Source organism: Dreissena polymorpha, chromosome 12, assembly GCF_020536995.1.
Source record: "Dreissena polymorpha isolate Duluth1 chromosome 12, UMN_Dpol_1.0, whole genome shotgun sequence".
NCBI lineage: Eukaryota > Metazoa > Mollusca > Bivalvia > Myida > Dreissenidae > Dreissena > Dreissena polymorpha.
Window position 1 is genome coordinate 35802585 of NC_068366.1, and position 14849 is coordinate 35817433.

A 14849-nucleotide genomic window follows, 5' to 3' on the forward strand; every position below is an offset into this window, starting at 1 on the left:
TGTACACAGGCTGCACATTGCAATAAATATGAGTTAAACTTTACTTAATTCTTCAATTATAAACTCACGCTGTTCGGTCAGGTGAATTTTTGTCTGGACAGGCAAACTTTTCCATCAGCCTGTCCGGTTGACAGGCACTTTTTGGGACTTTTCAGGAAGCCTGAATGTGTTGTCAAATTATCTGTTTTATCTAAAGTTGGGTTCAAATAGTTCTTTCCCCATTGGGAAAGTGTTGTTTCCCGGTACTTTACAAGGAAGGAAAAAATTGCTGGAAGTGATACACATGTAGCACAGTAATTGTTTTTTTTTCAGCATATACAAGTCCCTCGGGTGTCCCCATGGTTGTGGGGATGGTCTACGAGGTCGTCACGGCGACTTGCTGCGACAGAAGGGACACAACTGCTTACTGAGGCTTCAGAGAGTTAACTCCCCTATGTTTAGCAGCTACATCAAGAATGCAGTTAAGTCTCGGCCCATACAGGAGGTGGTGGACTTCTACCATGCATTCTTAGGGTTCTGTGTTGACCCTGTCGTGATTCTACAGTCTCAGCAAAGTGAGTATACTTAGCTGTCTAAGATTTAGAAGTTCAACAAGTAAAAAAAATTTATCTTCTGGTTCAATTGCTAAGTTTCTGCCTGTGCAAAATACCAGTATAGTATATAAAACTGAAGTTCTTGAAAAAAAAGAAAGAAAGATTTTGTTGCTTACAGATACATGATAGATATAGTAGTCAAAGGTATTAAACAAATTCTATGTCGCGATCTCATTTGAAACAGATTGTCTGGTTGAGATGCTTAGCAATTTGAAACAACTCGATTTCGACTTGTGATCATTTGCAGGAAAGTGTAATTTTAACATGTAAACATATCATTAGTTGAGGTCCATGACCCTAATATAAGACATTCTGGGAAAACTGGGCTTAATGCATATGTGGAAAAAGTGTCGCCCCAGATTAGCAGTTCCCACAGGCTTATCATTGACTATACTTTATGCTTTTATGGAATTTTGTTTAAAAAATCCAGTTGTAGGTGGAATGTGTGCATTAAGCCCCCTTTTCCCAGAATGTGACTCATATTTGTCTGCAGTTTGCCCATCATGATGTTTTGGGTAGACATTTATTTATAATTGAAAAGAAATAAACAATGAAATGTCAAACAAGTAACAACATCCTACATGTATGTCAGTAATTGAAATGAGCACATATCGGCAGGCCCTGCACTGGTATTTTTTTAAGTGGGCTTACTGAAATTTTCACTTCATAAATAGGGTTTGTAAAAAGTATAAAAAATACCACTATCTCCCCCACAATAGAAATTAAATAAGTTCTGTGTGGTGACAAGTTGCAAATCTCATTCCTCAAGGCCAAATACCAATAAGTTTTGACGATTGGTGAAGTGAATTCCTGCATTTACGCCTGTCAAACCATTTCCCAATAATCCTCAGTCTTAAGCAGTTATATTCTGTCCTGTTGCAAACCTCTCAAAATCAATACCAGATGGAAGATTTATGGAATTCGTGACAGGAATTCTCCATGATTCTGCAGACAATATTCCAATCACCATAATTTGTTGAAGTTTTGAGATACGAGTAGTTCAGTAGTTCATACTTATTCCATGCTGTCTTCATATAATGTTATATTGTTTTTATGGAAATCTAGCTAGTTTTGCAACATCTACTGTGTTTTATGTATTTCAACTTAAAAAACCCACATTGTAATCATAAACATCTGCTGGGATACTAAGTGCTGAGACTGTCACATGGCAAAATTTATGTTGACATGACCATCTATTTTCCGCTGCACTGGTACCCTGCCTACTATAGGCGTAAATAAGTTTGTTAAGCACACATAAAATGTAAAGCATCCTATTGGTATTATATGAGCCATAGTGTAAATGATAAAAAGAGTAAGTTGATAGTCAGCAATGTCATTTTACATCTTTTAGCATTGTTTATGTTGTGGTAAAATTTACAGACGACATAAGAGAATACTAATCACGCTTTCTTTATAAATTATTGTAAGAATAAACTAATGTGAGAATATGATTACATATGTGTTGTAAAATAACAAAAAACTTACAAAGTAAATTTAGTTATATTTTAAGGGCAAGTAGCTTCTTGGTCAGGGCAAGTGAAATTTGAGGGCACTGCTTTACAAGTGACAAGTGGATTTGATAGTTAATGTTGAAACCTGAACTTGAATACTCAGGACCCACTTTTAATCCATTGTTTTCAAAACGTATGCATTCTCTGTTTGAATTCTGAAAAAAATCACTGTGACCTTGAGTATTGTTGGTATTCTTGTAACAGTCATTAAATGTTATCTGAAAATTGAAATAAATAAAGATCTATAAGGAAATTCAACATTTCTTACAATTTCTCTGTTGACCTGCATGTCATGGCAGAGGCTTGTCTTCCCTATTCAGCTGATTTCCTTCCTTTTAGTGTCAAAAAAGTGAAGATTTAAGACAAACCTTGTTTTGAGGGGCTTGGGTATTTTACTCCATTGAGGTGTTACCAAAATAACACCCATGGGCCTAAAAGGAGCAGAGCGCCATACGTTCCTGGGTTGCTCAGACCTTTCCCTACCTTTAGAGTATTCGAATGACTGTTAAGTAATCTAGATAAAATTTAGAATGTTCAACATTCTTGCCCAATAACTTGATCATTTTCAGCTCAAAAGAAGTCGAGCACAGTGTCAGCATCAGCAAGTCCAGTCTCGCAAGCCTCAGGTTCTTGTTAACCAGTTGTCCTTTTCCGTTCTCATTACAGGCATCATTTTATTGACAACCTCATAACACTTTATTTTGTAAAGTTGGAATAAGACCTTACAAGTAGGAAAAGCCAATAATTTGTATGCAACTAACAATTTGTGAATTTTAATTTTTGCAATAGATTTTAGAACGTTATAAATGCATCAATTCAATTTTATATTCAGTAAAGAATTTAAAAAATTTGATAACTTTTTTTTTGAAGCCACTTCTCAAACATAGTGCTTTGAAAAAATATTTTGGTAATTATAACTTGTATTTTTTCTGTTCTGAAAGAGTTTTAGCTTGTCATGCCGCTGGAGTAAATCAAGTAATCACGATAATACAATGTGCAAGCCTACAGTACATTGTTTTTTTTTCATTTGCACCAAGGGCTTTCAAAGATGAACATATTTTGTTGCATCAGTTCTTGTGATTTTTGTTCCATTTATAAATATTTTTTTACAATAAGTCAATTTAGAATACATACAAATACTATGTGAAAAATGAAATATTTTATTTATTTACAATGTAACTGTCTTATTCTAACTTTATATGAATGTCATCGTTATTACATGTATTACTGTTCTGTTAAAGATTATTTCCTTCATAAGCTGGCTGTGTTATTTTAATAACATGTTACTTGTTGGAAAGCCTTTGCTTTAAGAAGAATACTTGTATCTACATGTTTAATAATAATGTAAAATTGTCAATTCATACATTTGCGAACAAGTCCTTTTCAAGCACTTTTCATCCAACTAAGATGGTTGTAAGATAATTTTGATTTAACAAGCATTAAGAGAACAAAAAAATGAATGCAATTTTGGCTAAATGCAAAATCAAATTCGGTAAATGTAATAATATGCAGGACTTTTAATATGTTTAGTGTTTGAACTTTTTTAAAAGAAAAAGTGTTGATCAATGAGAAACCTGCTGCAAAGGCTTTCTTTGTTTTCAGGAATGGCTTGGACATGCTGGCACATCACTATATCATTTATTTGTTTGCTGGTTTCGTTTGAATTTGTTTATAACATTTGAATTTATAAATTATATATACTTTGAGGGTTGTTGACCCTGTATATTCATTGGAACGAAAATATAAAGCCTGATCTGTTTACATTAATGAATAAAACTGATCATGATATGCTAACTGATTCCCCATGTCTCAAGGCCTGAAAACAATGGACATTTAAAAGCAAACATTTTAACGTTTTACAAAAGTATTATGGTTTATTGTGCGCTATTCCATTTCACATATCATACCTATTTCGTATAAATTTACTTTACACATTATTTGCAGGTATTTTTGTCCTTTTTTATAAAGAACCCATAAAAGGTTCTTTCCTAAATTTAAGAAAACCTACACAATTCCCAATTGCTGTCTCAAAAGTTCCTAAAGGGAAGGAAAATTTCTTCAATTTGTTCCAAAAGTGAACATTGAAAGCCAAAATGCATGTAATTAATATTTGAATTAGTTTGGGCAATTTAAACCAAGCAATTTTAAAGACCTGATTTCCAAATCTGAAGATTTCACGACGTGAATTTTCCCAATTTCAGGGGTTTTCGTGCTTTTTCCCAATAGGTTCTGTACAGGTACTTTTCCAAATGGGAAAAACAAATCGCTGATTTATCAAGTTATTCATTGCTGTATGTTGCTGCCCATTTTGATTTGAGTTTAACCCGTACCCTTCAGAGTTCTACCCTAAGTAAATGCAGTTAATTATTTACCTTATTACTAATTAACAAATGGGTACAATACAAGTATATTGCATATAAGCATAAAGTGAACGATCGTTCAAGTAATGATTTAATTACTTGCAGCTCTTAATATCTGCCCTTTTGCATATTAATCTGTAATCAGTTTGCTCACATCACATCTGTAATAGTACAACAGTATGTCCAGTGCAAGCATGCATTTCTTTTTATATTCCATAGTTACTATAATAGACATTGTAATTGCTAAAAATTGTTAAATGTTTATTGGTAGACAATATTTTTTTGTACATTTCTTTTTCATGTGTTCTGGTATGCATGTTATTTGATCACATTCATTTTGAACTGTATTACCGTATTTTACCATGTATATACTTAACCATGTGTAAAATTTACCCGTTTTTAAAAATGACAGAAATTAGAGTAATAGTGTAAAATAATGTAATACACTGCAACTCCAATATATGGCGGTTGAAGGGGTCCAAAGATCGCGACCGTGATATATCCGGTGCGCGATATAAATTGTAAGGTTATGTATGCATGTATATATATATGCATTAGCATCGTTATGCAATCTCAAAGCACGCTATTTACCTACCTTATTCAATTATGTGTTATATCCATATGTTATTCATTGGTATAACACAAAACATTATTCCGTGTGAGTATTTTCAAATGCATATAATTTAATTTGTAATCCGAAAAACATTGCTGAGTTGTATTGTTCAAGAAAGCATGCACAAATTAGACCCATGTACAAAATGACGTCATTCATTCTCATGAAAACCATGGGTTTTAATAGTAGTGCATTTTGACAAACTGAGGGATCTTTACCTCTAAATTAAAAGCAAGTAGTTTACATTGTATCTAACGCACACAGATTGTTGAGATAGGTCAGTATTGACTTGTGACATTTACAGTTATAATTGTGTACACCTTCATGTGTGCACTGGTGCGTTTCGGCAGTTCAAAGCACATTCAATACAGAATGGTAACACCCGAAATGACCTGTGATGTTTGACAAGAGGGGCTATTGTTTATCGCAGTACACAGGTGTTAAAGTGATGTAAAATGTAAGCAAATAATCTGGTCAAAACCGGATTATGAATGTTGGATTAAAGTTGGTGAAAAAAGGGAAAAATACTAGCTTGACACGGATTTTAATTCATCAAATTCTCAGATTAAAACATTTTATTTGGGGATTATGCTCGTCAGAGTTTTGGGAGTCATAGCTAATTCGCGATATATTAGACAACGCGATATAACGGACCGTGATATATTGGAGTTGCAGTGTATGTGGAAAATAAAAATAGCATAAAGCATGCATAAAAGCTTTCAAAATCACAATGGTAAATTGATAAAAAAAATTGTTAAATGTTATCTTTTTTATAATGAACTCTTGCTTCTTCTGCTGCATCACTAGTGTAATTATGCATCAATAGTGTCATTAAACTTATTAAGTGCAAGAAATTTAAAAAGTAAATCACTATGCTCTTAGCTCTTTCATGTTAAATTATAGGTGAAATATCTTTGTTAAATTGCTAATTGAAGCTAGGATTAACATTTTTCATGATACATTGTCACTTGTGTTAAAATCAGTGTGATAATATGACTATTTTCAGTTTACCAGGCTTCATAATATTGCCCTGGTTGTTATGCATAAACCTTGTTACAGTATGTATTTAATGCAATATTTACACATTACAAATTCAACTGTTTCAAACAAAGGCACTTTAAGAGCAAAACCAAATGCTCTAACTTTAAGCCATCGAGGCTTTGAAACTTGACTGAATACTGTTTGATTACTACATGATGAAATGATATCAGAGAAAGAAAAAAAATCAATAATGATGATGATTAACCAAAAACTTCTCAAAACTGTTTCAGGTAATCGGAAGTCGGTATCAACGGAGGTGCTATCCAACAACACATTTGCTAACAACTTTGGCCACCCGATTGGCGGGGTGGGGTACCGAGGTGTGGAGGGTGTCCTCATGGCCAACAGCATGAAGACCCTGGTGTCCAGGTGTATGGAGTGCTCAAAAGACCTCTATAGCAGTGACAACATCGTGAGTGGTGTTACCTTGTTGGCCTCAATGTTTTATAAACTTTGAAAAATAGAGGGGCGCTATTTAAGTAGGCAAATTTTAGAGGGGCACAGCGCCCCTCTATTTATTGCTAGCTGGAGCACTGGAGCCTGTTCTTTGACATGTTTTCTTGTTTCAGAGCCTGTACTGTGACATATTTCCTTGTTTACAGAGCCTGTTCTGGAACATGTGTCCTTGTCTGCAGAGCCTGTTCTGTGACATGTGTCATTGTTTACAGAGCCTGTTCTGTGACATGTGTCCTTGTTTAAAGAGCCTGTACTGTGACATGTTTCCTTGTTTACAGAGCCTGTTCTGTGACATGTGTTTTTGTTTACAGAGCCTGTTCTGTGACATGTGTCCTTGTTTACAGAGCCTGTTCTGTGACATGTTTCCTTGTTATGCCCCCCTTCGAAGAAGAGGGGGTATATTGATTTGCTCATGTCGGTCGGTCGGTAGGTCGGTCGGTCCGTCCACCAGGTGGTTGTCAGACGATAACTCAAGAACGCTTGGGCCTAGGATCATGAAACTTCATAGGTACATTGATCATGACTTGCAGATGACCCCTATTGATTTTGAGGTCACTAGGTCAAAAGTCAAGGTCATGGTGACCCGAAATAGTAAAATGGTTTCAGGATGATAACTCAAGAACGCATGAGCCTAGGATCATGAAACTTCATGGGTAGATTGATCATGACTCGCAGATGACCCCTATTGATTTTGAGGTCACTAGGTCAAAGGTCAAGGTCACGGTGACCCAAAATAGTAAAATGGTTTCCGGATGATAACTCAAGAACGCATATGCCTAGGATCATGAAACTTCATGGGTAGATTGATCATGACTAGCAGATGACCCCTATTGATTTTGAGGTCACTAGGTCAAAGGTCAAGGTCACGGTGACCCGAAATAGTAAAATGATTTTCGGATGATAACTCAAGAACGCATATGCCTAGGATCATGAAACTTCATAGGTAGATTGATCATGACTCGCAGATGACCCCTATTGATTTTGAGGTCACAAGGTCAAAGGTCAAGGTCACGGTGACCCGAAATAGTAAAATGATTTTCGGATGATAAATCAAGAACGCATTTGCCTAGGATCATGACACTTCATAGGTACATTGATCGTGACTTGCAGATGACCCCTATTGATTTTCAGGTCACTAGGTGAAAGGTCAAGGTCACAGTGACAAAAGTCGTATTCACACAATGGCTGCCAGTACAACGGACAGCCCATATGGGGGGCATGCATGTTTTACAAACACCCCTTGTTTACAGAGCCTGTTCTGTGACATGTGTCTTTGTTTACAGAGCCTGTACTGTGACATGTGTCCTTGTTTACAGAGCCTGTTATGTGACATGTTTCCTTGTTCACAGAGCCTGTTCTGTGACATGTTTCCTTGTTTACAAAGTCTGTTTTGTGACATGTTTCCTTGTTTTGAGCCTGTTTTGGGACATGTTTCCTTGTTAACAGAGTCTGTTTTGTGACATGTTTCCTTGTTTACAGAGCCTGTTTTGGGACATGTGTCCTTGTTCACAGAGCCTGTTCTGTGACATGTTTCCTTGCTCACAGAGCCTGTTCTGTGACATGTTTCCTGTTTACATAGCCTGTTCTGTGACATGTTTCATTGTTTACAGAGCCTGTTTTGAGACATGTGTTCTTGTTTACAGAGCCTGTACTGTGACATGTTTTCTTGTTTACAGAACCTGTTCTGTGACATGTTTCCATGTTTTCAGAGCCTGTTCTGTGACATGTTTCCTTGTTTACAGAGTCTGTTCTGTGACATGTGTCCTTGTTTACAGAGCCTGTTCTGTGACATGTTTCATTGTTTACAGAGCCTGTTCTGTGACATGTTTCCTTGTTTACAGAGCCTGTTCTGTGACATGTTTCCTTGTTTACAGAGCCTGTTCTGTTACATGTTTGCTTGTTTACAGAGCCTGTTCTGTGACATGTTTCCTTGTTTACAGAGCCTGTTCTGTTACATGTTTCCTTGTTTACAGAGCCTGTTCTGGGGCATGTTCCCTGTTTACATAGCCTGTTCTGGGACATGTTCCCTGTTTACATAGCCTGTACTGTGACATGTTTCCTTGTTTACAGAGCCTGTTCTGTGACATTCGTCAGCTGATCACATATTTTAAGGAAGTTCACGGGGGCACATTCAGGCGGGTCGCTCTCAGTGGGCTCCTGGACGCGTACTTTGATCTCAAAACCAAGGCTGCGCAGGCTAAGGAGGTGGTCACACCAACTTCCTTTCCTATAAGGTTTGTGAACTTGTTGATGCCACGCATATTTATGATTTCATTGATAATTATGCCACTTCTAGAAAAGTTGGAAGGAGTGTATCAGGGTCACTCTGTCTGTGGGTTAGATTAAGTGGCATAAAATGTTCAAAATATTGTGGAGCAAATTGTTTTCACATTTTTCAAGTAATTGAATGGAAACGTCAGATATGTCATCACTCTGAAGTGAAGATGTGAAAGATCTTAATTTTTTTATGTCCAAAGAATGAAATATTCTTGAGTTTAAGTTGCTCTTGACCATAGTTGAAAATGTTATTGTTGTGTGTAAGTCATGAATGTGACAAAACTATATTTTTTTATTATATTTATTCATGTCCTAAGCAAAGTCTTCTGGACTCATAAGACAGTTAACTTTCCCTGTTTTGTTTTTATAAAGCATTTAAAAAAAACATTTAAAAATGTTAAGACATAAGACTAGTGTTGTTTTTGCATCAAGTGACTTGTGTGGCGGTGGTGAGGTCAAGTTTTGATTAATCTTTTTTGAAAGAGATTTAGCATTGTCTCTAACTGAGTAATGTACCCATAACTTATGTTTTCAAACCCGTTCAAACTAATGTGAATAGCTTTTAACGAAATGTAGCTGTACTGTTATTGAGAATTCATAGATAATTTAAATTAGTGCTACAGTTTTTCTTTTGATATTTACCCTTTCTGTTCAGTGCTGGAACCGAATTTTGAAGGCCTTTGCAAACAGTTTGGATCCAAATGAAAAACGTGGCGTCTCATCAGGATCCAAACTCTTTGCTATTCTGATAGTGCTATTGAATTTTTTTTTGAAGAAAATGCTAATTTTAGAAATTCAGCAGACAACATTTTAGCAGACAACAAACTTCCCAGCATGCAAAGGGTTAAAAAAGTGTATACAATTGTTTAAGCAGTCGGACAACCTCAGTCACTTCTGACAGTGGTGATGAGAAGGACAAGACGTTGGTTCTCAGCAATATTGCTGCTGAGTTGAAGGAGAATGGTGGGAAATCCCGGAAATCTATATTTAGAAAGAAAATAAAAAAGGTACAGCATATACATGGCTTTTTACTTCTTGTTTGTTGGATTCTTTTTTTATGTCCCCCTTCGAAGAAGAGGGGGTATATTGCTTTGCTCATGTCGGTCTGTTGGTCGGTCTGTCGGTCTGTCGGTCCGTCCACCAGGTGGTTGTCAGATGATAACTCAAGAACGCTTGGGCCTAGGATCATGAAACTTCATAGGTACATTGATCATGACTCGCAGATGACCCCTATTGATTTTGAGGTCACTAGGTCAAAGGTCAAGGTCACGGTGACCAGAAATAGTAAAATGGTTTTTGAATGATAACTCAAGAACGCATAATCCTAGGATCATGAAACTTCATGGGTAGATTGATCATGACTTGCAGATGACCCCTATTGATTTTCAGGTCACTAGGTCAAAGGTCAAGGTCACGGTGACCAGAAATAGTAAAATGGTTTCCGGATGATAACTCAAGAACGCATACGCCTAGGATCATGAAACTTCATGGGTAGATTGATCATGACTCGCAGATGACCCCTATTGATTTTGAGGTCACTAGGTCAAGGTCACGGTGACCCGAAATAGTAAAATGGTTTTCGGATGATAACTCAAGAACGCATACGCCTAGGATCATGAAACTTCATAGGTAGATTGATCATGACTTGCAGATGACCCCTATTGATTTTGAGGTCACAAGGTCAAAGGTCAAGGTCACGGTGACCCGAAATAGTCAAATGATTTTCGGATGATAATTCAAGAACGCTTTTGCCTAGGATCATGACACTTCATAGGTACATTGATTGTGACCCGCAGATGACCTTTATTGATTTTCAGGTCACTAGGTCAAAGGTCAAGGTCACAGTGACAAAAATCGTATTCACACAATGGCTGCCACTACAACGGACAGCCCATATGGGGGGCATGCATGTTTTACAAACAGCCCTTGTTATAAATAATATAAAAAACTTTTACATATTTATGGATATATACATATGTATGAATATTGGTATTATATTGAATTTTCTCACACATTGTTTGTGCTTTTGAAAAAAAAAACATGCTGGTACAGACAATTTCTTTGTTCATATTGTTACAGATTTTTGACAAACAAGGTCAAACAATATCTAACAAAGTTGTGTAATACGGAATTTTGTTCTGTCCATATGTTTTTGACTGATTGATAGAGGCTATATGTTGTTAAGAATCAAAACAGATATATGATAAAGCCTATGAGCTTCTTTGTGGGAAAACTGGGCTTACTGCATGCTTGTAAACTGTTATCCTAGACTAGTCTGTGCAGCCTGCACAGGCTCAACAGGGATGAAATGTTCTGCTCTAACTTGATTTTTGTTAAAACTTCTTTGAAATGATTAATTCCAAACAAATGGTCAATGTCATCCCAGATTAGCCTGTGCAGACTGCACAGGCTAATCTGGGACATCACTTTAAGCAATTTCATTAAACCCAGTTTTCCTAGAGCTCCACACAAACATGCTAACGCAACCAAAATGTACCATAGTGTATATATTTCAGCAACTGTTGTCCCAGCAGCAGTACGCAGCCAGCGACTCGGAGGTCCTGGAGGAGATGATGGCCAAGTCCAGCCCCCGGGCCAGTCTGTCCTGTAACGAGGATGACACACCCTCGGGAGCCAACACACCCAGGAGGAAGTTCAGCAAGTTCCACATTGGTATGTGGTGTCTGTGGTTGGTCTTTTTGGGGTGTTAATAAAAAAAAAAATCATTTAGATTTGCATGATTTTTCTATTGACAATTTAAAAAACGTTCAGCAAGTTCTGAATTGGTAATTGATGTGTGTGGTGTTAAAGATGTTTTTCAATCGTTATTCAATCGTTGGTAATTGGTGTTTGTGGTTTTTAAAATGATTTTACCATTTTACCATTAGGTTTCAAGGATTTTCTATTGACTATTCATAGAGAGCTAGGCCAGTTCTACATTGGTATTTGATGTTTGTGGTGCTAAAATGATTTATCCCATTGAGATTTAAAAGATTTTTCGATATAATTTCAAACATCTGTGCTCTTTCCTAATTGCTCAAAATTAATGGTAGTCCGCTTGTCACTGACAATCAAAAGAATGTTGTGCCCACTTAATTTTGAAAGATTTTACCATTCACCATTCAATCGACTATTTCCTTGTTAAAGATGAAAACATATTAATAAAAAAGATGTTGAAAGAATATTTTGCCCAATAACAGAACTTTCTCTGCTACATTGACAACTAGAGTTTCGCTTTCAATATCTGGTAAGGTTGGAGGAAGCCGAAATCTGACCATGAGGAGGACAGTCCCAGCGAAGTGAGTCCCATGGACCACAGTAAGGAGAGCAAGAGCGAAACTGGCATCAACAGACACGGCGTCAAGGGCAAGATGTCCTTCAAGACGGCGAGCCAGGCGACATTGACTTTCCTGAGCGCCCGGCGGAGAATCGAGGGCGGACTGAAGAGTCTGGCCAAGAAGGCCCACAAAGCTGGCCACAGCAAAGGTATGTCAAGGGTTGAGTGGGAAACTGATGTATTTGGTGAACATTTTTAAGCCTTGCTCTGTGAAAAGTTGGCTTCATGCATGAGTGTAAAGTGGCATCCCAGATTAGCCTATGCAGTCCACATGAGTGTAAAGTGGCATCCCAGATTAGCCTATGCAGTCCACATGAGTGTAAAGTGGCATCCCAGATTAGCCTATGCAGTCCACATGAGTGTAAAGTGGCATCCCAGATTAGCCTATGCAGTCCACATGAGTGTAAAGTGGCATCCCAGATTAGCCTATGCAGTCCACATGAGTGTAAAGTGGCATCCCAGATTAGCCTATGCAGTCCACATGAGTGTAAAGTGGCATCCCAGATTAGCCTATGCAGTCCACATGAGTGTAAAGTGGCATCCCAGATTAGCCTATGCAGTCCACATGAGTGTAAAGTGGCATCCCAGATTAGCCTATGCAGTCCACATGAGTGTAAATTGGCATCCCAGATTAGCCTATGCAGTCCACTTCTATGGATCTTTTTTGTTTAAAGGATGTCTCTTCTGAACGAAAAACTGAAGGCGGAAATTGTCCTCCCTGATAAGCCTGTGTGAACTGCACAGGCTTATCTGGGAAGTGCTTAACACACATGCATTAAGCTATTTTATCTCCAAATTTAGTATGTCTTTATTATTTTGAAACTGCAATTATAATACTGCCACTTATTATTTCTTGGATTATTTTTTGTGTGAGCAACACAATATGCATCCATATTAAAAAATATATTGGCATTAATATCATCAGAATTTCAGTATGAAACTTAACTTCCAAAACAACCTTTAACTATGAAATTAAATTTGGCTTGGCCAGGCTTAATTTTTAAATTATTTTCTAACATATTGAATATTGCCTTTCAATGTTTAAAAATAGAGTTACCTTTTTGCAGTATTTGGATACTTTTTTAATACAAGACTTAGTGTTTATCATACTTACCGTAACCCATTTATGCCTAGCATCAAGAAAAAAGGCCTTGGCACACAGCGTAGACCCAGATGAGACGCCGCATGATGCGGCGTCTAATCAGGGTCTGCGCTGTTTGCTTAATGGAATTTCAGTAAGAAATATTCTAAATATAGAAATAAATATACTAGACATCGCTAATTTTGGAAATAAATTTAGAAGGAAGGGACAGTCCACTAGGCATAAATGGGTTAAGTTTGTATCTATTTCAGAGTCCAAGCAGCCACACAGTGAGAACACAGAGGACCAAGATGACGTTGGTATCGTTATGCGGGAGAAGAAACTGGTTGATAAGTTTATAATCAAATCTGGCATGCTCCGGTTTAGTTTCCTTCTCGAGTGCTGCCATCCCGGATCGGTCCCGGACCCACAGTTGCTGGCAGCTATGATTCAGCTGGTAAGCTTATTTGTAAATTGCGTGGTTTCATTTAAAACTGCTATTATTATGGGTCTAATTTGCTTTGGATAGCCGCATTTTAGATTCGTCCTTAAAATGCAGTTTTGGCATCTGTGTTTTAGTTCAGCTAGTCAAATCCTCCATGGTTGCTCTAGAAGCTTGGCGTTTTTAGTGATTAGTGAATGTCATATCCATTTGCCAGTTCTTTATTAAAAAACTATTTCCTTCAATTTGGTTTAAACAATAGGGTGCCTGATGTTCATGGTTGCATGTAATACTTGAAGTATGTTACTCAAAAATTACTTAAGTTTGTATTGTGGATAGGGGCAAAGTAGGCACATTGTTTCAGTTTTTTCTTGCAACAACTCAAGAAGTACTCAACCAAGTTTGATAAAAATAATTCTGTGGATAGAGGGTATAAATGGAATATGCAACTATTTTGTGTCTGTGTTTTTTTGTAAAAATTGTGGTTGCCATGGAAACTAAAATATTGATCCTTTAACATTTCAAAATTTTCTTTAAGCAAGGTTGTTAAGCTTCAGTATGTGCATAGAGGGCTATATGGTGAATATGCAGGTCATGTCAGTTTTTATGTCCCCCACTATAGTAGTGGGGGACATATTGTTTTTGCCCTGTCAGTTGGTTGGTCTGTTGGTTGGTTGGTTGGTCTGTTGGTTGGTTTGTGCCAACTTTAACATTTGCAATAACTTTTGCAATATTGAAGATAGCAACTTGATATTTGGCATGCATATGTATCTTATGGAGCTGCACATTTTGAGTGGTGAAAGGTCAAGGTCATCCTTCAAGGTCAAAGGTCAAATATATGGGTCAAAATCGCTCATTTAATGTACACTTTTGCAGTATTTCAATATTCAAGATATCAACTTAATATATGGCATGCATGTGTATCTCATGGAGCTGCACATTTTGAGTGGTGAAAGGTCAAGGTCATCCTTCAAGGTCAGAGGTCAAAATTATGTGGACAAAATCGCTCATTTTATGAGTACTTTTGCAATATTGAAGATAGCAACTTGATATTTGGCATGCATGTGTATCTCATGGAGCTGCACATTTTGAGTGTAGAAAGGTCAAGGTCATCCTTCAAGGTCAGAGGTCAAATATA

General features: G+C 37.0%; 1 protein-coding gene across 2 annotated transcripts in view; it reads left to right on the forward strand.

The window, feature by feature from the left end:
- The window catches only part of LOC127852737 (protein unc-80 homolog), a 138829-nt gene that overhangs the window by 20768 nt on the left and 103212 nt on the right, over positions 1 to 14849 (forward strand). Inside the window, exons 7-14 of one of the 2 annotated variants that reach the window (XM_052386689.1) lie at positions 313 to 554; positions 2674 to 2730; positions 6349 to 6530; positions 8645 to 8808; positions 9723 to 9858; positions 11368 to 11524; positions 12104 to 12337; positions 13542 to 13726. In XM_052386689.1, coding sequence (XP_052242649.1) covers positions 313 to 554; positions 2674 to 2730; positions 6349 to 6530; positions 8645 to 8808; positions 9723 to 9858; positions 11368 to 11524; positions 12104 to 12337; positions 13542 to 13726 — 1357 coding nt within the window. The remainder of the gene's footprint in view (positions 1 to 312; positions 555 to 2673; positions 2731 to 6348; positions 6531 to 8644; positions 8809 to 9722; positions 9859 to 11367; positions 11525 to 12103; positions 12338 to 13541; positions 13727 to 14849) is intronic. The other variant, XM_052386691.1, reaches the window with a different exon arrangement.